This window comes from Corvus moneduloides, chromosome 10 (genome assembly GCF_009650955.1).
Source record: "Corvus moneduloides isolate bCorMon1 chromosome 10, bCorMon1.pri, whole genome shotgun sequence".
In the NCBI taxonomy this organism is placed as follows: Eukaryota; Metazoa; Chordata; class Aves; order Passeriformes; family Corvidae; genus Corvus; species Corvus moneduloides.
Genome location: NC_045485.1, coordinates 9,574,008 through 9,599,181, shown reverse-complemented (window position 1 = coordinate 9,599,181; position 25,174 = coordinate 9,574,008). Strand labels below are relative to the sequence as shown.

General features: G+C 40.6%; 1 protein-coding gene across 7 annotated transcripts in view; it reads right to left on the bottom strand.

Moving 5' to 3' along the window:
- Positions 1-25,174, bottom strand: part of NYAP2 (neuronal tyrosine-phosphorylated phosphoinositide-3-kinase adaptor 2) — a 136,859-nt gene that overhangs the window by 68,544 nt on the left and 43,141 nt on the right. For all 7 annotated transcript variants that reach the window (XM_032119593.1, XM_032119589.1, XM_032119592.1 and 4 more), the window contains one exon: positions 7,321-7,619. In XM_032119593.1, the coding sequence (XP_031975484.1) occupies positions 7,321-7,619 (299 nt within the window). The remainder of the gene's footprint in view (positions 1-7,320; positions 7,620-25,174) is intronic.

Below are 25,174 nucleotides of genomic sequence, written 5' to 3'. Positions count from 1 at the left end.
GCTGGCCTCAGCTTAGGGCAGGCAGCTCCTCCTGGACTGGCTGCATTTGCAGTTAATCTGGTAAATCAGCAAAACACTCCCTGAACTCACGTTATTAAGGCTTTTCCATTATCAAGAACATCACAGCTTCCATCACCCTTGAGAGCAGAGCAATAGCTGTACTGCAGGGGAGCTGCACATTTAATTTTGGGCTTTTTTAACCCAGGTGCAGAGTCTCAGCAAATGAGCAATATCCTATCGTGAAATGAGCAAGGAGGAATATATAAAGCAACATTGTTAAATTAAGAAGAATAAAAGAAAAGTCACTAAGTACACAGGACAGACTAGCAGAACACAGCTGAAGTGCCAACTGCCAAGTCCTGGGCAATACGTGACTCCCAAGTGGGTAACAGAGCTTCGTGTCTTTTGCCAGTGCCTGGTCTCTCTTGTGTTCAATGCTTGCAGCTTCCATTAACGTTAATGAGTATGCATATGGGCCTTGAGGGTAAGAACATATTCCCTCTGTGGCTTCAAAACTTGTTTATAAATCCCTCCAAAAATCACACTGTGTTCATTGCTCTGCACAGAAAGCTATTATAACAGCTATAAGAACTGCTGCATTCATTCCCTCCTTTCCCCTTGCCCTTGCTTATCTGAGGAATGAGAAAACAGACCCGGAAAGATGAAGGGCTGAAGGAGGCGGTGCAGGGAAGTAAACCAGCTCTGGGAGCTGCAATCTGAAAACTGATTAGCTGCAGGGAGGGGCAAATTGAAATCTCGGCAAAAGCAGAAAAACAAACCACAAAGCACTGAAAAATTATTCCCACCACGAACACCCCAAAAAGCAAAGGCTTTGAAAATCTCTAAGCTATAAAATACTAGAGAACAGACCAAACTCTTTGCCATGTTCTACCCGCTTGAATGCAGGTCAGTGGGAACAAGGTGCTTCAGTAACCAAAGGGGCCAAATACAGAGAGAGGCGCTGCTGGGCTGAGTCCCAAGGCAAAGTCAGGCCAGCACTGCCCTCCACCCTTCTGATCCCTGTGGCAACAAGGATGCTGTGAGGGGAAGGGCTGAGCAAAGGGAAAGACATGCCAGGGTTCCATTTGGAGCTGCAGGGCTCTGACACTGCTGAAGATACCATATCCATCCCCATGCCACTGGACACACAGGGCACACGCTTCTCTGGAGTCAGGCATGGTAGCTGAGAGCCAACTCCACCTCACTCTACTGACAACAAGGCTTGGAATTCCTGACTTTTCTGGCTTTGACTTTTCCTTTCATCAGTGCCAGCCCTTCTCCCAATGTGCACAGTTTCGAGTTAAGCTCTCTCAAGCCTCACAGGCTGCAAGGGATATAGTACAGCATACAAACAATTATGGGTAAGGCAGCACTTAGATCAAGAATCAGATTAAGGTATGTGGAGGAAAACACACTGCTTTACACACGGCTCAATACCAGCTCACATTATACCCATACAGCGAATGGGAACCAAGCTGCAGCTTCCCACAGGGGAAAACACTGTGCTCAAAACACAGTGCAGGCTGTAGGAAAGAGGAAAATGAGCTGTAAAACCTACAGTGCACAGTATGCAAACACTGAGGCCTCTCAGGCACAATGACCCACTGCAGCTCAAACTGAGCACCTGGCTGAGGAACCTGTGCCCTGGGAGGATGCCTTGGAGCTGGAGCTCAGGAGGCAGCACATCCTGTGCTGCCCTGCCACGCTGCCCTTCCTGTTCCCAGGCCCACACCCCAGCACTGCAGCAGCACTGCAGGCCACAGTGCTGCTGCAGTGACAAGTGGCCCTCGCTGCGAGGGAGCTTGTTGCAAGAACCATGGCACAAGTCTCATGCTCACTGCACAGGGCTCTGACAGACTGCACTGCAGGATGTTGCTTGCCAGACCTGCCTCCCCACTCCTCTGCCACAGCTCCTGTCACGGGGTGCAGCAGCACTTGTGCCTCAAAGACATGTCCCTAAAACTCTGCATTGTGCTGTGTCAGCGCTGGGCTGTCATGTTAGCAGGAGGCCAAGCAGATAGCCCAGAGCAGTAGCATCTTAAACTGCCCACAGGTCAACCCACCAGAACTCATCTGTCAGTCCCTTTAGTCTCACTAGGTCTGAATAGGGCTCATTAAGGATACTTCTTCCTTTGGTAGGCATGGATGAAAAGATCTGGGAATAAGATTTGGCTATAAGGAAGGACATGTCATGGTTACCGCAGAGGACACTATTTCAAAGTTCAGGTTAAATACATTATTCCCTAAGGTAGGAAATAAAAGGAAACCAGCTCCATGCAAAACCAGAAGCAGCACTAAATCCCTTTAACCCAAACTCTGCTTAATGAGAGTAGCACAAGTTCAAATTTACAGTGAAGATCCACCGGTCTAGCTGAGAGAAAACTAGATTTATGAGAGAGACCAGCTGGACTGCAACCCTGGTTACAGTTACTGTAATTGCTTTTCTCCAGAGAAAAATTTTCCTTACAAGTTGCCCACCTTTAGAAATTGCTGAGCTCACTGCAAGGGCTTAGAAGGCAGCAGCAAGAAGGATATCTTATTCCCCAAGACACTTGGAAGAAAAACACTAAGCAAATTGAGTGGGTTCAAGAGGTGGGTCCCCTGCAAATATTTTCCCACATCAGAGATAAATTTTCCTTTGGCTCTGGCAGCAGCAGAATTACAACCATGAATAGCATTTTGAAAATGCTAGTCTGAGTTTTTACTTGTATCTGTGTGCACACGTTTGTATGTACATGTAAGTATATAGAACCTGTGTTTTCTTTACAAGTGTATATTATAAATTTATAAATTAAATTGTATCATTAAATTATATATTTTATGTGTATTTCTTTATATAATGTATTACTCCATATTACTAAGCAGAATTTTAACAAAAAATTAACTTTCAAAAATGCAGTTCACTTATATGTCTCCATTTTTTGCAGCAGATCTGCAAACTGTTCCTGTAGACATGGAGTGATCATATCAAAAAACACCGCTTGAGGCTGGTTACATCAGCCAATAATACTGTTTTATTACTTCCTTTTTCTGTAAGATTGAGCACTGAAAACAAATCAATTAATTACACTCCTGCATTTTCTCAATAAAGAGCCTTTCAGGATCAAGATTAGATATGCCTTCCACGCTGAAATGTTATTTTAAATTACCCTTTTCAGTTCACTTCTCACTTCCAATGCATGGGACACAGCTCCATTTGTTTGCTGTTCCTACCAGAGCTTGAAAACTCTGAAGAAAAGACAACCCACATTTTTAAAAACCACTTTCTAGAAATCTGTCACAGAGGAGAAATGCAGTGGGTGGAAGGCATTCAGTGGGTGCATATGAGAGGCAGTCAGAAGAGTAAAAAATGGAATATTAAAGCACAAGAAGGGACACAAAGTATGGAAACACAGCAACGAAGCTAAAGTCAAGTTAAGGAGAGTGATGCCTTCAGGCTGGAGAGTGTTCTTTCAGGCAGAGCCAAGGTGGGCTGGGATGAACCAAACAAATCCAAGTGTTGCCACGCTGCTGCACAATGAGACAGGGCAAATACTTGTCACTGCAACTTAAGGGAAGATTCTCAGACTCCCAAAATTATGGAAGCCAGAGCACTTACAGGAAAAGTGCACAGAATCAGTGTGGATGTTACTGCTGCTATTTGTGCTTCAAGAGGAAAAGGTCTTTCAAGCTCATGACCAAATTTCTTCTGCACCTTCTGCACTAAAGTCAGACTCATACTCAAACCAATCTAATGTTATGGCAGATATTATGATGGGATAAATTCAGTATTTTGATTTCACCATGATAAAAAAGTGTATCAAGGTTACTATAAGTAACTGCTTTTGTTTGTATAAACAGGATCACTATCAAAAACCAAAAAGTAAACATGTTTAATAAAAATGAGTGGTGAGACTGTCCCTGGTTGTCTAGAAAATGTAGCAAATTCCTTTTCAAAGTAGCCACAGGGTCAGACAATAGACATTATAGTCTGAATTATTCTGCACAGCCATAAAAAAATTGAGCTGGGAACAATTTTGTGACAACTCCTTTGTAGAGATTCCACAGAAGCTGATGGAGAAACAATAGGGCTTTTCATTATTCTTTCCCATAGTTCCTGGAAAAGGCTGTAGTCATTCAGCCTGCAAATACCACAAGCACATACAAATACGTAAGACATGCATATACAAATATTTGGGTGCAATATGGACAACAGTGTCTGAAAGTTAAACCTGCCTGCTCTTGAACTTGAGCTTTCAAAGACCTCCGAAAGACAACGCGAATATTGTATCCTATGGACTTTCTCACCTGAAATTGGGAAGACACAGATTTACAATATCTTGAATTCAAAGTTTGCTGCTAGAATGAGAACTGCTACACAGGTGAAAACATAACCAGTGGCCCACAAAAAACCAGACTAGTAGAATCAGAGGATTCCTTGAGCAAAACTTCAGATACTAAATTTGCTGGGAATTAATTTTAGAGCAACAGTAATAATTTCATATTCTGTGACAAAGCTTGTCTAATATTTGTATCAGTCAATACCGCAGATAATGAACTTTGACTTTCATCTGTTCTGCTCATCTTTAGATATTCTCATCAATGTATGACCATAGTTTTTACATAAATATTCCTATATTAGCTAGATTACTGTGAAAATTCACCAAGACAAACATGTTGCACAGGAGTGCACAGGTGATAACAAAGCACCTCCTAGTGAGAGCAAAACATCTTCTAAATCCAGTCTGTTCATCTAAATACCATATTGTGCCACCCTTGAGTATATCTGTGTTAAAAATTTGACTGCTTCCTTAAAAAAACCAAAGCAAACCAAAAAACCCCTACCATCTGATCTTTCTATGTATTACCTCTTTGGTGAAACCCCAGTATACACAGAAGCAGGGCAGACATTCCGAACACTTGAAAACAACAGTGTGATCAAAGGGTTCTGTCAATTGAAAACCTCCAGGAACTTTTTCATTTTAGCCTGAAAGTGCCCATTGCTGCTCTATATGCAAAGCAGCAGAATGAACATAATACGTCTTAAAATAAACATCATAGAGATCCTTAATATTCCATGAAGGCATTTATTCACACTGGAAGGTAACATTTAGGTTTTGTCTTTTATGCTAGTGATGGAGTATTACTCATTCATCAGTTCTTTCCAGAGATCTTACTATGAATATTCAGCTCCTGATTACAATAATGAATCCAAGGTGCTCTGCAATACTTAGACTCTGGTACAGTACCACTGTCATACAGATGAACCAGAGTGAGCGAGGCTGCAGTACCACACATGTCACTCATAACCTCAAGTGATGGGATAGATCAAGCTCAACCTGCATGGAGTGGAGGAGGAAAAGTGTCTTTGGAAACGGAACTGTCAACCAACTTCAAACTTTCAAATCTGTCAGAAGGGACATGACTACGTATTCCTTCCTTGGACTCAAATATCAGATGGCAGAAGAATATGAGGGAAAGGAAACAAAATTTCAAGAACCTTCCAGAATGACAATAATGCTGAAGAAAACTTAGTTCTGTGAGGACAAAGGCTGCTTAAAGGGTCTGCCATAACCTCCTTGAGGCTGGCAAAATATTTGGATGTATTTCAATTATCATTATCATTGTTATTATTGTTACTTCAAGTCTGTCAAGTTTGTTTAGTTCTCAAAAAATGAGGAAACGGGTGGGATATGGATGTAAAACAGACTCCATTCCTAATCATCCTAGAGATAGTGCCAAGGTCACCTATACTGAACAGCACAATGTACTGTGTGACCCAAAGCACTCTTGCAGGAATAGTCATTAAACAAGTTAGAAATCATTAAACCCTTTCCTACTGCCCTGTCTGCAAAACACACTTCATCTAGTCTTTGTGATTCTGGTTGGGCAGATTCAGGAAGACAGAGTGCTAAGAAATATATGAAAGAATTATAAAAAGACTTTAAAATGTAGTATTATTTAAAAGAAGAGTAACATAAGAGCTGCTGCCTTTCACCTCAGAGCATATCAGACCAAGAAGTCTGGCTCTTTTGATATTATTAAAATTTGAAAGACTTTCTGATATGACAATTTAAATCTCAAAGTTAAATGATTTCTGTGTAGGCTTTGGTCCAGTAAAACTGTGGAAAGCTGCTTTTGTTAAGGACAGCTACTTAATGCTTGCATTTGTCATGTTAGTCTGCATGGAGTTGATGTCATGGTTGCTGAAGAGGACAAGCTACGGAAGTAATGAAAAATGTCATATGCAAAATAACTACCAACAGCATAAATAAATCCACAGCTTTGTTCAGCACTTGTGCTCAACCTCACAATCATAGACATATGTGTCACCATGATTTACACATTCACTGGCATCTTTGTTATCACTGACAACTTTTTTTAATCAGATTTGCTTAAAAGGGGTCATAGCAAGAATGTAGCTAACAGGTACTTCTGGCCACACCACCAAGCAAAGGGATATACACAAGGAGGACAACATGCTGCATGGGATGTCAAAACTGATGTGTAACACAGCAGTGAGAGACACCAGCACTGATCAAAACCATTTGTCCTTAAGGGCTCTTTCCTACAGTTCACACTGTGAAGCAGAGTCATCCTGATCTCTCCTAGGAGGGAGTACAGCTGGTCCTATTGCTGCACAGAATGTATTTCCAGCATGGAATAAAGGAAGGAGATGATCCCTACAGCGTTACCTCATCTTTAACAGTGCAGCATAAAGAAGCAATATCATTACTAAAACCATTTGTTAATTCTCCTCTGAATGCTGCACTGGCTTAAATATAAGTGGGAGGAATGGGAAGAGAAAATGTAGACTCAGACAAAACCAGAAGCTTTGAGCAACATATTGTATCATCCTGCCTGAATTTTTACTGTTGGATGATATTTCTTTGCTGTGGAGTTTCAGGGCCATGCAGTATTCTTTGTATTAATTTCTATTCTTCACTCCTTCATTGAGGAGAACCCTTTGCATGGCTGTGGTTTGCACCGTGCTAATGATACGGTCAGTGGTCCTTGGCTGGTGGGCAGATAACACTGGCCTACATTCCAACTGACAGCAATCTCTTTTTCCCTTCACTTTGAATAAATGCAACTCATTCTCCAGTATACATCCAGATCATGTAGGTGGTACAGTTCTGAGACAAGTATCAAAGGCAAAACTATCCAAAATAGTTGGATAGCTGGTCCAAAATTTAGACAGTAGTGATCTAGGACACATGTGTTGGCACTGTTACACAAATAAGGAAATATACAGGTAATTCTTAAATGCAAGATTATCAACTGGATAATCCTGAGACTGGTTCACCAACCCCCTTTTTTCCAAAGAATTATGGTGTTTACCTTCAGTCCTGTCTGGTAGTTTCCCACTTTTGCTCGTTGTTCCAGTGTTGACTGTTTCAGATGAGGTGCTCAGTTTGGTGTTGGGGTCTCGCTTCGGTTTTGGAGGCGGCTGCTTTCGAGAGCTGCTGCTTTCATCATCTGTTCCTCCAACTGAATGAAGAGACTGGGATCTGACAGTAAAGCCACTGGAGCAGGGGTGTGGCAGTCTGTCCTGAGGAGCAGGCATTGTCATAAATCCCATGCGGAAATGTTTCCCCACATAGCTGCCTTCATTTCCTCTTGCTACTTCTCCACCTATGCTGTAAGAGAAAATACAAATAAAAGTAAAAGATCCACCTTTGCCTGAACTGTACCTGGAACCAGGGTCTCAGTTCCGCCTGTGATGAGCAGATCATGGTTTTGAATTTGAAAACAAGCAATGCTCTTCTCTGAAAACCAAACTACTACTAGAAAAGTCTATTTTTCAACATAAGCTGCCAACAACTAAGACATAGATACACTGCTATGCACTCAGAATTTTACAAGAAGAAATCAAGAAAAGCTTTTGTCAGGTTTCACAGCATTGTAACTAGAAATTTTCTGCAGAACAAATTTCAAACATTGAAAGTCAGAACTGAGTTTCCAGGAAAACAAGAGACTATGAATAGGACAAAGAATAATACTTTAGAAATACAACATGGTGTATTGATCCACACTCCCTGACACTCATCTTTAGCTACAGATGCTCATGCAGCTTGGGAAACAAGGCTTGTGGGGTCCAATCAATCGTTTCCCTTGAGACTAAAGAACGGTAAAGAAGAAATGTTCTAAAAATTACTTGGATATAGGAAACTCAACATCTCATCAAACCCACATAAATCTGCACTACAAGCAGCTTCAGACTAGTAAATTACAAGTGTAGGGGAAGAAAAGGCCATGGACTGTGGGACACCAGGAAGAAAATCACCTCCAGCCATTCAGAAACACAGGTACAGAAGAAGGAAAGTTCAGTTGAAACAAGTGCTATCATACCAAGCACTGCATTTTCCTGTGGGTGGCATGACTGAGAATTTGGTATTATTCCTATTCTACTCATGCTTATCTCTTCTGAAAAACAGCTCTTACGGGTGTTTATACTGCAAACCAACAGCACATTTCAATTCAGGCAAGTCAGTGACTATGCAAAGAAACCCAGCAACACACACAGGTCAACGCGGGCCTCTTTGCAAGAGGGTTTGAAATGGTACCACTGTGGGCACATAGAAATGTCAGTACAAGAACTGTGAAGTATCAGAAGGCTCTAATTAGCTCCTGTTTCCCCTTCACACAAATGGAAGCTCTAAGCAGGGTCAGTGTACGTCTCTGAAAGTTTCTTACTCGAAGTTGCCTTGGGCTGGCGCAGTTTATTTGGTGCTGGAACACATTTCCTTTTTTAAAAGACAAGAGCATTTCTCAAGAACACTGTGAAGAGTAAGTAAGGTCACCTCATTTCCTGATACTGTCCCCATCTTCACTGTAGGTAAAACACAAGCTGTATCTAATTGTCCTAAAAGCTTCAGACTGGCAACGGGCAATATGCAGCTTTGTGCATGATAAAGCAGAACCTTTGTTTGCATATTATTCTCCCTGCATTTTTATTCCATTTCCTCTCCAAGTGGAGATGTCCACTTCCAAAACTGGTTGACAACAAAACAGGTCTAACTGACCATGTCCCTCTTTCCAGGGGCACTGACACCTACCCAGATATGTAAACATATGCACACACTGGTCCACGTTCATAACCAAGCTATTACTAAATCCTAATTGGCATCAATTCCAGAGAGACTTGCAGCCAGAAAGATCAAAAGGTAGAACTCATTAATTCGAATATTTCTAAAAAACCTGTAGCTAGTTCAAATGATTAACTATGCCTCTACTAATCTTTCATGAATTGTTCTGAAAATAATATAATCCTCTGACACCGGACTATAAAAAGGGCCTGTCATATTATTTAAAGAAGATTACGATCCAAACATGCTGAAGAATGCAGGTGGGGAGTCTGCTTCCTTTCTTAAGTCCATTGGATAATCACATTTAGCAAAGAAAATTTCAGTTTGCCATATCTCCAACATTACAATTCTTAACAGTTTACGCTATTTAATTACTTCATTGACTTCGCTGCTCCATGAAGATGTTTGAATCATCCACTATAAGCCAGGTTCTGTTCTGGATGGAGTTGCATAAATCCCACTGGAGTGATGTATTTCAGCCTTTTCCTAGGAATACACAGAACTCCATTAACATGAAGCATGGGGCTTTTTGACAAACAGCTGCATCTTGTATTCCAGAAATTAAAACTTACAAAATATATGTCTGGTGTCTAAATGCACTGTCTCATTAAACAATTAAATCACATCCGTTCTTTTCCTTCTCCTCCCTTAATTTTTCATTCTTTACTGAATTTCAGCATCACAGATGAAAACCTCACCTGCTTCCTGCACTTCCTCTAGAACAGCCTATAGCCAGGTCAGAGAGAGGTTGCAGGTACACATGGGAACAGAACTTGCTGTTCTGCATCACAGCTGGAGTAAATCTGGTCTTGCTTTCCTACATCCTTTGCTCAGCTACCAGGCAAAACCAGCAGGGCACCATTTTCTCCTTTTGGCCACGCCTAAAAGAGGGTCTGTTTGTCTTTGAGCTGAGGGGCCAACTCTCAGCTGCTGGTTAAGCACTTTAAACTACAGGCAGAAGAAGACTAGCCTCTAATCCTTGGTCCTGGGCCCTGGTCATTGACCAGGATCGCATAAGGCTTAGGCTTGTTACTTATGCTGGCAGTGATTCCCATTGTAGGGCAGTGGGTGTTTCCCAGCTGAGCCTGACCAGTACACACCAGCACAACACAGGCTGGGGTGCCAAGTTCACACCTCAGCAATGCAAAATCCCCCATGTATAAAGAGAAAGGAATAACTCCAGAATCACACCTAGAGCACAAGTTCAAAAGCCGATGGCAGATTTCAAATGTCGCATCCCCTGCCCTCAGGCAGCAGCATCCTGAAGGTCCATTTGGACTTGTGCAAAGCACAGTGCTGCTGTTGTTACATCACAAACCCAGACAGAATGAAAGGATTTATTTACATACTTGTCCTGCTTGCAACCACAGGAATTAGCTGGGGCTAGTGTGTGTCCCATTACAGCATATTAAGCTGACACATACCTTGTGCAGAAATGACTACACAGACAGCGAAAGAAAGTAACTGTGTAGGTCTCACTCCATTATTTCTGACAGGAAAGACTCTGTGCTGCTCCTTGTACTGATAATGAGTTCTATCTCATTTCAAAACTGTATTATGTGAGTTGCTGCAAGTATTACACAGTTTATTAATATATATGGAAATGCAGATTTGGATTATTCCTCTGGGAAGTTTCAATTTGAACTTGGCCAGGATCAAGCGCTTCTCTGACAAAGAATTATGTACAGAATTAAAAAACTGTTAAAAAAGCAAGACATTTGTCTGCAAAGAGAGCCATGGTTATATAACAATAAAATTAATCATATTATCATTCACATTAAACACATCAAAGTTGACTTTCTTGAAAAAAGCACTTCAGTGTTTGCCCAGGTCTAATGACTGATGCTGCCATGGGTGGAGAAAAGGGCAATGCCACAAGGTTGATGTCAGACACCTTTAAGAAGATTGTTGTGAACCTTCTCCTTTCAGAACCACATAACAGGACTTCTCCAAAGCCCAACTAACCAGGCCAATGCAGACCATCGAGTGCTACCATGTTACACACTCTGTCTTTGGGTGCACTGCAAGAGAAGCAAGCTTTCCATCCCTCTCTCTCTTCCGGATAGTGATGGAATTAAATCATTACAACAAATACCTAACCAGCTAGATCTGTCTTAAACTAGTAACAGCAGATTTCAGCTTTTATTTCTGAAATATGAAAAAGAGATCTGACCAATCGATCCAATGAGTCTCATTATATCTCCAGTACAGGTTTTTTTCTGTCAGCGGAATTTTTTGAGGTCAGAACTGGGTTAGCATTAAACCAGACTGGCCTTGCTGCTCCTACAGCAGTGTAGGCTGGCACACAGGCTGTGGTCATGGCAGTGCTGGACACATCACAGCTCACTTCTGGTGCTCTGCCTGCTCTGTTTTATCAAGCAGATACTGGAGTATGGATGTAACTACAGCACAGAGTAATAGAAGTGTTTAGGTCTTTGAAAAACTACAGAGGAGAAAATCTTTTATATTATTCATTTCATTATGCATCACAAGAGTGAAAGTTACAGAGGAAGACTAAACATTAAAAATGAACACAGAAAGTACTCTAAATGCAAACAGCATGGAGAAGGTCATGTCCACCTTGCTTTGCCATGAGTCAGAACGTTCTTGTTGACTGTGAACATATTTTCAAGTTGTTAAGTTAGAAAACTAAAACAAATTATCATCACATTGCTGAAAAATACAAGGCAAACAAAAAGTATCCAGAGAATGGCTGCATCAATCAGTGTGGTCCTCTTAGTTTGCATTGTTTCTATTTAATATTGCAAAGAACAATTCTGATTTTCTGTGCAGTTTCATTACTTGGTCCAGGCAGAAACTGAATTAATTCCTGGAAAACAAATTAATAGTTGTATGAAAACTTTTGTTTTACTTGTTGTCAATGTTTTACTATAAACAAAATGGAATATTAAATCCCTCAGTGCAGCTGTAAGGAGTAGACATCTTGGGACTAAGACCATAAAGTCAGAATGCCCTGGAGATGTATTTTCTTCACAGCCATCTATCTACTCTTGTTCTTGGTTTTCATACAAAAATTCTCCCATCAGTTTAAATTTACACTGGATTAGTTTCGTCCCTCAGGCATCAAGAACCATTTCATAGTTCTCATCATCTTTGTATGGCTTCCTTTCGTTTTCCTGTGCTTCTTTACATGAGATTTTCTGCTTCTTAGACACAAGTTCAAAAAGGGAGCTACACCTGTCCATGAGATTTGACCTGCTAAGCAGGAGGAAGGAGGTGTACTCTGCTGGGGATACAGCATCTTTGAAAGTGTTTTGCCATTTCTTTGCTGTGATACATTCCAGTCAGGGACCACAGAAGGTCACCATCCTTCTAAGTGTTGAAGTTCCAGGCAGCCAAGAGAAACCATTTCAGTAACAGCTGCTCGCTCCTCTTGTGCTTGAAGAAGACTCATCACAGATACTGGTTTGTTTGCTGAGAGAAACTGAGCTGGGAGTCTCTGCAGGCTCCTCTGTGGGAGGGGAGAGAACTATGAATTACAGGGCAAGTGAAGCACATGGATGGCCAGGCTCCTTCCCTCCGGGGAGCTGCAAGCCCACGCAGAGCTAACCCCCCATGACATGCTGCTAATCCACCAGGCAAGCCATCTGAGTCAGAGATGGAAGAAAACTCACCAAAAAATTAACGGATAATGTAGGAAGAATTTTTTGTAGAAATGACTAATCATCAGCAAAACAAAAGGAATAAAAATACCTAACTGAAGGATTTTATATGAGCTGGCTTGACTGTGCAAACAGCAGTTTATCCCATGGTGCATTTATGTTTTCTGAGTTAAGGGAGTAGCTACTGCTGTTTTAACCATTTCCTTGCTCTTACAGCAGTGAACACCCAGCTGCCCTGCTCATATCAAATGGCTTTGAAATGTCTATTCTCCATCAGAATAAATTATACACACATATACTAAGGATGACACATTTTACTTTGTATCTGAGAAGCACTTTCAAGATTAGCATAAATTATATTTGTAAATTAGAGGTTGGATGCCAAAACAACAGAAGATATACTATTTTTATCCCCCTAAACATGATTTCAACAGACCATGAAAGGGAATACTGAAGAAATAAGGACAGGATCACAATCATGGATCCAGGAACTACACTGCAGGTATGGCTTTACACAAATCTATACCATTTTTATCACAAAAATTAAACATGCAAATTTCACACATTTATCTCTTTTTTTTTTAATAACACTTCAGAGATCCCTCTTCTTATTCCCAAAGAACATACATACTTTTTTTTTTCCTGCATTACTTTTCTGAAACACTCCAAATGACTCATCAGGATCTTAAATTGAGATCCAGAGGATAATATGATCATCCTTTTAGATATAGGCTAAAGCGTAACTGAGTCATGACAAAGGTCAGATTTGGAGCCATTTTGTGCACCTGGAGGACTGCCTAAAACGAGCAGCCAACATGTCTATGCACGTCAAACTTCGTCCCTCTACCATATGCCTCTTCTTTTGAGGTAGGAGATCAGGTGCTGCTCAAGAAGTCAGGCCTCTCAGGATATACAGAATACATTAGTGCTACAAAATAAAATTTATTCTTTTATCTCACCTGTCAAACCCACAGGCCCAGGGTTTGATCCTGCAGACATGCAATGGGCTGACACTCCCTCTTTAAGTACCTGCATTATTCCACTGAAACACCCAGGACGCTTTGTGGAAATCGCTTGTGCCTCACAAATCTGTTGTAAGCAACACCAATTGCAGATGTGTGTCCATTGCCCATTTTGACACTGAGTTATTTCTTTAAGAACTCTGTGCTACTGTTGAGAGTCTGCCATCCCCAACAGGACCCAAAGAAGATTCTCCAGAAGAAACTGAACTGCCACACCACACATTGTGGCTGCATTGTAAAATTACCTGAGTCCCTGGGGAGCAACCAAAAGACAAAATCCCTCTGCAGAGCACAATGGATAATAAAAGCAAAACTGATCAAGACTGTCCACAGCAGAGAATGGTGCCAGAAAATCTGATTTTAAATGATGGTCTACTATGCTCTGCAGGCAACTACTTTTATAATGCAAAAGTTTGAAAATGCTAGCAAGAATTGAAGTTTTGGGGAAAAAGGGAAAAAAATAAACAAAACCAAATCAAAACAAACCCAAAACACTTTATGAGAAGTGATGATAAATTGACAGCTTGGAAAGGAGTAACTGAGGAGTAAGGAGCTTTTTGATCCACAGAGAACTCACCAGAACTGTTTTTTGAGTTTGAACAGAAATGCAGGTACCAGTTCTATCTTCCACTGGCATTGCTTCTATTTATAGCAGACTGTCTTTTAAACCAGAGACTAAGGATACCTGCACTGGGCTGAACATCCACAAAGCCCTGACGCTGCTCTCCTCAGAAGGACCAACTCTCACTTGTATCTGGGGCACAGGGACTCCAGTGCTGCAGCCTCACATGTGCCTGGTAATCAGCTGATGCACATGGAAATGTCTGTGGGTTGCGAATACACAACACTGAAGAGGCTGGAATGAAAAGCGCTCTGCTGTTATATGGATACAGTTATTTTTGATTTTGCATTGGGAGATACACAGCTAAAAGCCAGCAAATGAAAGCTCATATGTTCAGAGTCACCTAGAATTAGACATGGAGCATATGCAATGTTTAAACTGAGTGAAAATGCATGTTCGCATTAACGGAGTGGGGTTTTGCATCCTGTCAGAAACGGGTGGAGCTCCACCAAGGCTGTGTTTTTATCACATTCACTGGAAAACCACATGGCGCAGACTCCACTCTGCCTGAGCAACTGTGGCTAAGTAAATATTTCAATGAGATATGGGAATAAATTAACATACAAAATAATTTTTGAGCATTTCTGTAAGAAAATGTTTCTTCAGTTTTGCCTCAAAGTTTTAACGGAAAAAAAGCCTGTACAGAGTAAAGAAGCCTTTCTGTGGATCAGATGCTGTGAAAAGTTAAAACATTAAGAAATTAATGAAATGTGCTGAAACTCTAAGACAGAGACTTGTAAACCAAGTGCTCCGTGTGGGCTGTTACACTGGGTCTAACCTTTACAAGTTCAGGCTTATTTCAAACACTGATTGTACAGATGCTCTTCTCAATCCCTCAAGCAAACATGACTCTTCTTTTAAAATCCAGGCTCGAATTGGATTGAGAAGGAAATTATGGTTTTAAATAAATGCTTCCTATGGTATCCAGTTCCAAAGAGAAAGGACTCTGAAAGGACTCTTCCATCCTGACTGGCAGTGAACAGGAAGAGCAGCATTTCTGTTTGGAAGAAAACCCCTCACAAATTTCACTTTAACATGATCCATTAGCAAGACATACAGGTATTTTTTACACAACTAGTGTAGGTATTACCATCTCTCTATTCCTTCTAATGTCTGGAGGAGAGGTTTCAGCTCTTTTGTCAATCACCACTCTGTATTTTAAGCGGACAGCAGTGAATATTTCTGCTTTGTGAAATGAAACAAACTCAAAAACAAAGTGAAATATTTTTAACTGGTGTAATAAACCCAGAAATCAGGAAAGGGAATCACTCCACAGGATGTGTACATTGGTGTCCCTCCCTCCTTCCTCACTGGACAGTCTCAATCTGTTAAATAAAGCTACATGAAATCCTGTACATCAGTACCAACAGTTCTTATCATCAGAGCCTGAAGAGGTTTGTTCACTAAGATACAAAGTTCTTTTGAAGATCTCCCAGCTTATGTCACTTTTCTATGCATAGCAAAGGGATCATTATTGCCACAACAGACTATTAATGTGCTTCACATCTAAATTTAGAAATAATAACATAAAAAAACTCTTTCCTTGTCTTGATGGATGTCAGTTTCTTAGCCAGGGTTGTCAGAAGCTACTTATTTGTTCAGAGAAATAAATTAAAAAGGACATTTTGTTTTCAGAAACACAGTTAATTTAATATTGCACGTGAAAAGCAAGTGAAGTGGGCATATAGGTGGTCAGTACCCAGAAAAAGTACCTCTTTCCCCACTGATGCATGCAACCCAGCATGACCCTGAACCCTTTCCACACTGAGGTCTTCCAACACATTCATTTCATCTCCATGCATTCCTTTTTTTTAGAAATCAAGGTGAATTGTCCAAATACAAAGCACAGAAACTCTTTTCTCCTCTGTATCCATGCACAGAGCTAATGGGCCAGACCCAGGAAATCCAGCAGACTACTAAAAGGTCTTAACGGATACAGGAATTTAACACCAGAGACAAATGGCTAGTATAAAAGCTGCCAATAAACTTCCAAAGCTGCCAAAAATCAGCACATGCTGATTTTCATCACTCTAAGAATTACTTTTGCAAATGGGGATGTTCAGATAATTTTGGGCACTGCTGTGTTGTGCTTTTTCTCCCTGCAAGAGTAGCTTCTTGCCAAATTTTTGAGCAAAAACTATGTCCAACAAGCTCTAACAGTGACGGAAGACGGTACTTAAATGCTCCTTTAGGGATATGTACTTAACATTGCCCAAAGGGTCATCACTACAAGCTATGAAGCTGCAGTGAAATGGAATTTTGCTAAAGCAACAGCTTGTTTTCCAAGCTGTGAAAGTCTGTGTGAGGATTTGTCAGGGACATAAAACCTTAAAACAAAGAGCAAACACCCTTGTAACCTGCATTCAATGGTGTAATGCTAAATTAAGTGGGGAATGTACTAGTTCAGTTCCCTGCATGAGAGGTGATCAGCTCTGTGCTGTTCATACTAAAAGTGTGTAAATTCCCTTTATTCCTCAGGCAACTCTTCAGAGCTGTCATTTATTGTGTGTCATGTTTGAAGTGTCTCAGCTTGAAGAAATAGTGCTGTGTGTGCAGTGAGGTGGTGAGCTGTGGCAGCCAGAGTCACACAAAGCCTGGACCTAATTTTACATAAAGATGATAAACTAAAAATAATGTGCTGTTGCTTTCCTTTGCTCTAAGAATTATTGTTAAAATCTGAAAAGCTGCTGGTAATAAGTTGTACGGCATATACATTCCCAGGCCGCTTAAACCCCTTTGAAAAGTCTTCTACCTAGGAACAATAACCCTGACATAATACAAACTGGATTTCCCTCTCCCAAAGCTATATTGCAGGCAGCAGCCTACTTTAAAATAACTGAAAGAAGCAGCTCAGTGGCAACTTGTGTGTGAGCTCCAAGCACTGCAGCCCAAATCAGTTATCTGCACACCAGGCAGCACACAGGGGATGTCTCTGTCCCTCAGAAGAGCAATTCAGATATGCTTTTTAAATTATTTATTTATTTTTAAACCAAAGAAAATACTGTTCTCTGCTCCAGAATACATGATACTCCTTTCCCTGCCCTATGGCCCAGTGCCCACACAGAACACAGGAGCTCTGTCCTTACTGCACCAGCTACCCCAAAGTTTTCAGTTTTGAGATACTAAGCCAAAAAACTTCCTTCAAGATGGTCTCATGACAAAAACCTTAAACCAGAGGAGCCCAGAATTTTGGGCCATTATGTATAATACTGGAACAGCAGACTTTCAAGTCCTACAGAGAGCTCATGACAACCTATCTTTTAATAGGCAGTTTCACCCACTTAATACATGTAGTAATGGACCACTGAGCTTTAAGTAATAGAATCAGAGAATCATTAAGGTTAGAAAAGATCTTTAAGAGCATCAAATCCAACCATCAACCCAGCACCACCACCATGTTCACCACTAAACCACGTCCACAGTGCTAGGAAGGATGAACCTTAACTGGGCTTCGAACACACATTTCTGTGAAATTGTGCGTGAAATGGTTTTGTATCCTACCTAGAATGGCATACAAATGTTAATTCCTGGTGATGACCAGCTCATTATTCTGGTCTCTAGACTCTTCATTTCATTTTTAACCCAGTAAGAAGTGGAAGATAACAATTGTTAAGTAAGAGCTATCAGCACCTAGTTATTTAGCCAGTGGATATACTGCTTTACAACAAAAACAGAAGATTAGAGGTAAGAAAAGATAGATGCAGCACAATTACATTATTGCAGCTCTAAAGTGCCTTCCAGAAACTTTGTGAAGTGTAAAATCAGTATATTTCCCATGGTGGGTTTTCAGTTAAACAGTCACCTGTTGTCATATTTTCAAGTTTTGCCTTATATCCACAACACACTTAAAATGAGAGCCAAGGCTTTTTTATAGTCCTGCTATTGGATTCTGGAATGGAAAACAAAATACAATTTAAAGTTGCAAGACACAAGAGAAAATACTTGGGAAATCAAAACTATAGAGTTTCCAAGATGTTTGTTAGTGATCCAAGATGACACTTTTAATCCACTCTCAGATATTAAAAAAGGGATATTTCATAGGTGTATCAAATACAATTAGGATAGCTTTGATTCAAGACCCAGAACAGCTTCAAGAGGACTCACAAAATAATAGTATCAAGGAAAGAAAATATCTCCTAACTAGAGATTCCCTCCTGTGAAAGTGACAAAATTGGGTTGTCTACTAGATGCTAGCAACTGTAATTCATGAAATGCAGATAAAATGCAGATAAAAATAAATGCAAAGTATAAACTTTCACAATACATTGGAGTTATTTATGAATATACTTAGTAATCTGTGTTTACTGCCCTTCAAGCTGCATGCAGAAACAATTAGATCCCTTTTTTGAAGTGATAGTATGCAGATCTATAGCTTTGGTTTAAAGAGTATGACAGGCAATCAGTGTGTGTCAGAGGAAGGCCACATCAGCAGAGACATGTTAAGGCCACATTTGAATTTTTTTTTTAGGACTGAACAGATGAGTGTTTCCTTCATGTTCTGAACACAGTGGGATTGGGACATAACCTGAATTTCAGGCTAGGAGAAAATGGATTGCTTCAAATTATAGGAAAATGAACAGCACTGATTTTATTCCTCACTTTCAGCAGAATTGAGTAGTGCATAGCAGAAAAAGGAAAGACAGATGCATTCCTAAGTCTGTTATATACTTCCATTTATGTACACCAGAAGTAGCATAACAACTAGAAATTAACTATTTCCCTGCATTTTTCACTCTCATGAGATAAACATTAAATTTGGCTAATGAACTGAAAGAGAAAAAGAAAGTCTATGGATTAATATTTTTTTTTAATGATTAAATGAAACAGGAATACAGACAGAAAATGAAACACTGGATTCTTGTATTAATACTGATGTACAATAAGAGCAGCTAAATATCCCGTTTAAAAAGACAACGATATTACTTCCACAAAAGGTTTACACTGGTTGTGAGAACAAGAACTGAACCTATTTCAGCTGGGAAGAGTCTGATTGCAAAGTCACAAAACTGTCAAAGATGCAGACTAATAAGAAGAAAACATCTAAGCTGGTTACATTTTGATTTTGAAACCAGAGGCTCAAATCATTATGTCTCAAGTTGGACAAAAACCACTTCAAAATTGAGAAACCTGATCAGGACTCCCCAGTCCCCTCTGTCCCGTTACCACAATCTCCTCACATCTTTTGTCAAAGCCAGGCTCAGATCTGTCCCACTGTGCTTTGTCAGGACTACAGAGCCAGAGAATATAAACAAACTGCCCTGTTTTCTATGGAAATAAACAAAAGTCAGCTTTTTTACTCCCAAGTCAAGTCACTCAGTGACTACAGTGAATATGAATGGCTGGACAAATGTCTAAGACTGTCCCTGGAGAGGAGCACTCTGTGCCCTCTGCTTCATCTGGCCAGGAAGAATGTGAGTCAGACAAGTCTCTGTTCTGCTTTTTAGCTACAAAGTGCAAGGTAATTGAGAGTCAAAACAGAGCCTAAATCACCCAAAATACAAAGTTCTTGAGATTCAAGCTCCCCAAAACTTCCTTTAGTGACAGTTACACACACGTGTACTGCTCACACATCTCATGCAGAAAGCTCCAATCTCAGCTAGTGCTGTTTCCAATGCCAATGTTCCAATATGTGATTTAATAACTCTATTGGTATTCTTTGAGAAAAATGACCATTGTTGTTCCTTTTTGTTTTGCTGCACTTTCTGTCATTTTGCTAGCTTCCATCCCTAATGTGTCTTATTATTATTCAGGTCCTTGCCCAGTCTGTCTGTTACCTGCCCATTAGAACTCCTGTGGCAGAAAATGTTCCTGCAAGAACCTAATTCTAGTATGTTTCAATTTATTTTCTGGCTGAGTGAGTCTAAAAGCTCAGATCATTAAGGTGAGCTTGCAGTGACGTGGTTGATAGAGTCTGTATTTTGTTGTATTAAGGCAAAAGGAAATTAATCTATCAAGTTTTAACTTTACACTTGGAAGGCTGAACAAAAATATAGGTAAATCTACACCCTCAAAGAAGCTTGCCTCCACTGGGGCTTAAAGTGACTAGTAGGTCAGTGGCCAACACTACTTAAGGCATTTTTTTGTTAGACATATGAGAGGGATATATGACAATTAGCAATGCAAGCTTGTTCTTATGACTATTTCACAATGGAAACCCACTTAGGAATTCTCAAAAAAATCTTTAAAATTTCCAAACCGGTGTTTTTAGTTTAAATTGCTGATAAAACCACTGAGTGAGTCAGTGAATTGAACTTACAGCAAGCTCCAGCAGCACAGAATTTTTATATGCAATTTTAGGGCTGAGTTCCCTACAGAATGACCGCAGAGTTCTTACTGCGCTGCAGTTACGGCTATAAAATATTAGCAAGGTTAAGTAAATTACAAGATATTACATGAGAAAGGCCTTCCATCAGGTAGCATCTGGGCCTCCAAACTATTCAGAACAGGCCTTATTACTTGTCTCCACTTTATTTTAAAACCATTCATTTACTAAGACTTAAAGAAAAAGAAATAAGAAACAAAATTCTAAGAGTTTAATCATAGCTGAAAGGTTTACAGCATGCACATTTTCTTCAATTTATTATTAAAAACAGCAGCAAAAATTGACTGCGATATTGAAAGGGCAAGAGAAAATTAAGCAGTGCCTCATCTACTATTTCCAACTAAATTTTAAGCACTCCAGGTCTTTTAATATAAATGGCAATTTTATTGCTGGCATTAGAGAAGTAGTTATCCCGATCTCTGAAAATGCCTACCACTTTCTGAGCAAGTCTGTGGAATATGTGTAAATGATTAACCACAGGCCAGGTCAGCTCAGACACAGAGCAATTACAGACTGCTGCAGAACCCTATGGAACCTTAAAGCCACAGACCAGCAGAGGCTCAGTACTGAGAGATGCAGACTAAGCCACTGGCCAGCCACTCCTACCACAACAGGGTGGTCTCAACAGCCTTTTTTCCCTTGCACTGCGTTCTTCTCATTCCCTGAGGCAGGACCAGTGTGCACATATCCAGCAGGCAGTACCATCACAGCCAGCCCCTGGGAGACCGGTCTCCACAAGAGCTGTAAGAGACCAGAAGCATCTTGTCAGACCAGCCAGCCTGAGCAGAGGGAGCCTGGCTCTAGCCAAGTCATGCCTTAATGAGAATATCATCTGCCTTATTACAAAAGAAACCAAATAAAACTGGATATTTAGGACTCATACTGTCATGAGAGGGAAAACTGCTACTAAATATTAGCTTATCACTAGGTATCCAACCAATTTCACAGAAGACTAGCAGCATCTCATTAGGTTTATATATATAAACTGTCATCTGTTCAGTCCATTTATAAAATGTGGGAAGGCAGCAGGAAACCTAAGGATTCATGAGGAGATCTTGGAGAGAAACATCCACTGTTGTCTTTCTCATTTCTCTCAGCCTTTGATTTTAGCCTCATCTTTTCACAGTTTTCTCCTCTTTCTGTATGCCCCCTGTTGCTGCAGAACCACCGGTCACCCTGTGCACTCCATGTTAGACACTGAGGGAGCTCCTGTGCAAATGTTCAGCACCACCACAGCTGTCAGCAGCTGTATGCTGGCTCTGACTTTTACAACACTTGATCTTAATCTAGGGATCTTAATCTAGGGACAAGGGGAAAGGAGGGCATGAGGAACACAGGGGAAAGCAGAGGCCACACTACAAAGATTGTTTTGACAAAGCAGAATTAGGCCCACAAGTGGAGCTGCAGGGCAGCAGGAGAGCAAGGACTTCAGGAAACCCACTGAGTACTTGCGATCCAGATATGGGCAGCTGCCTTGTACAGTTATACAGTCTCAGGGACTTACACTGCCTTGGCATCTCCTGATCATTTCCTCTTGGATAGCTGCTATTACCCCATTTCAAAGGCTGGCAGATGATGCAGAGCCAAAACCTGAATTCACATCCCATGATTCCCAAGCTGCAGTCTCAAACCCAGAACCACCCTTTGTCACACTTCTGCTTTTCTCCAAGTGCCTAGAGTTTCACCTCTGAAATTCACACAAATACTGGTCTGAAAACGGCCTCAGAGCCCTCAGGGAGGCGGGCACCACAAGGCACCACACACTAATTCAGGAAGGAACTGTTGATGTTATGAAGACCCCCCCAGTGCACTCTCTTTTGACACAAATGACAATGGCAGTTTCTCAGGAGAAGACCAAGTCTTTGGCCTGAGAGCACAAAAGGGGTTTGCAGCCACGGACCTGGAAAGCAAAGGCTTTTATATATGTTCTTGGCTAATCTACAGCTGCCATCTTATTTCCCACCTTGCTTTCCAAAGTTCCCCAGCACACAAGCAGGAGAAGCAAGTCTGTAAAATACAATATAAATACAAAAAAAGATGAAATAAAATACGTCACATTGTCACTATGATATAGTCCTCGGCCAGCAACCTATGAACGTACTTGACTATTTGGACAATCTGTCCATAACAAAAGACATGACAGACATAAATGCAAGAGTGTGTTCAGTAAACATGGTGGGTGCCAAGGGGATCCGTAGCAAGTGGAGAAAAAGAAGTTATTTTGTTTTGCACAAGCCAGATAAACAGGAAGAGGAAGATGAAGAAGAAAGGGAGAAGTCTTGCCCTGAGCATAGTAAGATGCTTCATGGATTGATGCATATTTGCTGCACTGCAGATACACATAATAAACCTGAACTCATTAATACTAAATATTTACGCTCAGCTTGTAACTTGTCCAAAAAAGCAATTATGATACATCATGTTGACGGAGAGTATAAAGCCATTTAAATTTGGATCACTCACACAAGATACTGTGTCAATGCACAGTTAACAGTAAAATCCTTAGTACAGAAATTTTAATGGGAATAGTCCAATGCTTTCTAATAAAGCAATGCAAAATCTGTTTCGCTGTGACACTGCCCTGGTTCCAGCTGGGATGGAGTTAATTTCTTCTCAGTAGCTGTTACAAAACTGTGTTTTGGATTCAGAATGAGAATGGTGTTGATAACAAACTGATGTTTTGGTTCTTTGTGAAGTTGTGTTTAACCTAGGTCAAGGACTTTTTTCCTTATCCCAGGCTCTGCCAGTGAGGAGGTACACAATAAAACCCAAACAAATGAACAATATGTAATATTTTCCCAGCAGCCTAACCTGTTACAGGTGTCATTTGTGGGGGACTTAAAACACAGATGAGCTGGTAGCAGCAGCACCTTTCACCTCATCATGGCAGGTGAGGAGAAGCTATGCAAGAAGAGACTCCTCAGTGCCCATCCTCAGCCTGTCTCCAGTGCATTTGAATCTCCTTGAAAAAGGGCTAAACAACAGAAATTCCTTGGTTGGAAACAAAGCATGGAGCTATCAAAAGTCAGACCCTGAGATGTGACAGTCACAGTTCTCTCTTTTACAAACAACACTCATAAGAGGTTAACCATGCGGTCTTTTAAAAGGCAGCATGTTCCCTGCAGATATCATTGTCCATACAAATGCTGCTGGATATGGCTTCCACCTCCTACAGCACAGTGGCCTTGGAATCAAAGCCTGGTTGAAGTGGATTGTAGGTTTTGAAACTACCAATAGCTACTTAAAAGACATGCCTTAAAAGTCTAAAGCACAGTCCAAACACACTGGAGGGAATCTGATACAGGCTGATGACAGATACAGGTTTTAGGGGAAATAGCTGTCCAGTTTGGCACTGGGAATACATTGCTACAACAACATGACCTACACAAGTCATGGGCACCCGTTTGGATAACCCTGTATATAAACACAGTGGTAAAACATCAGCTGGCAGGATAAATTGTAAAAGACATAGTATTAAATCAGGCATTTTCAGGGCTCAGATCCAAAGATACTAATCCTTTCATCAGGATTCAAACTGGCAATATTCCATATAGGAGGACATTTGTTCTCTCTCTAGACTGGATATAAAATGCATCTCTTCAAGAGAGCGAACTCTATTCTCTTCTACTCTCAATTCCACTACTGAGGAAAGGCATAAACCATGTTTACCTTCTGTGCATCTCCACAATTACCAGAGTGACCACGAGTGCAGTGACAATGCAATGACACTCTTTGGGAAGATGTAATGCTCAGATATAAGGCTTTGTATTGTATTTCGTAAAGCCCCATGATGGTACAGGAGCATGCAACATGTTTGACCTACATCAGGATCAAATATCCTCACCTACTGTATTTTGATACAGGCCCACCTTAGTACATGACTTGATCAGAGCCTTGAGCTCACAAACAAACCTATTTATTTAGATCTGCTGACATGGCTCTCAATGCTGGCACAAGAATGGTATTCAGAATTTCTTTGGAAGTTTGGAGTCAGGAAGTAATTCCAGTGTTCTAGATACCACATCATGAAACTGCTGACTTTTTTCGTAGTGACCACCATTCCCTCACAAAACTCATCTATAACAAGCAGTTCTCCAAAACAAAAATTGCCATTCTGACAGAGAAAGATGATCTGATGATTTAAGTCAAACACCAAGTAAAACAAGTTGGAACTACTTCAGAATATTCAGTCTATGATAATTTCCTTGAGTTTCTGTTTTGCCATTTTGTTTATTCTTGAGGCTGAGCCTGAGAACTTATATCTGTGCTTAGATCAAATTGTGTGTTGCTAGTTTGGGCAACCACATATTATAAATATCACTGTATGTATAAACAATGAAGATGTCGTCTGCATTTCTCTTCTCAAATCCTATGCACTAGAATGTTTACAAGGTGGCCAGAGGCAAATAAATCATCATTTTCTGTGGTAGGAAGAAAAGTACGATCATTATCTTGAAGGTTCTATTTCACCCTAAAACCATGGGACAGGAGTGTGATACTGCCTCTGAGAATAAAGA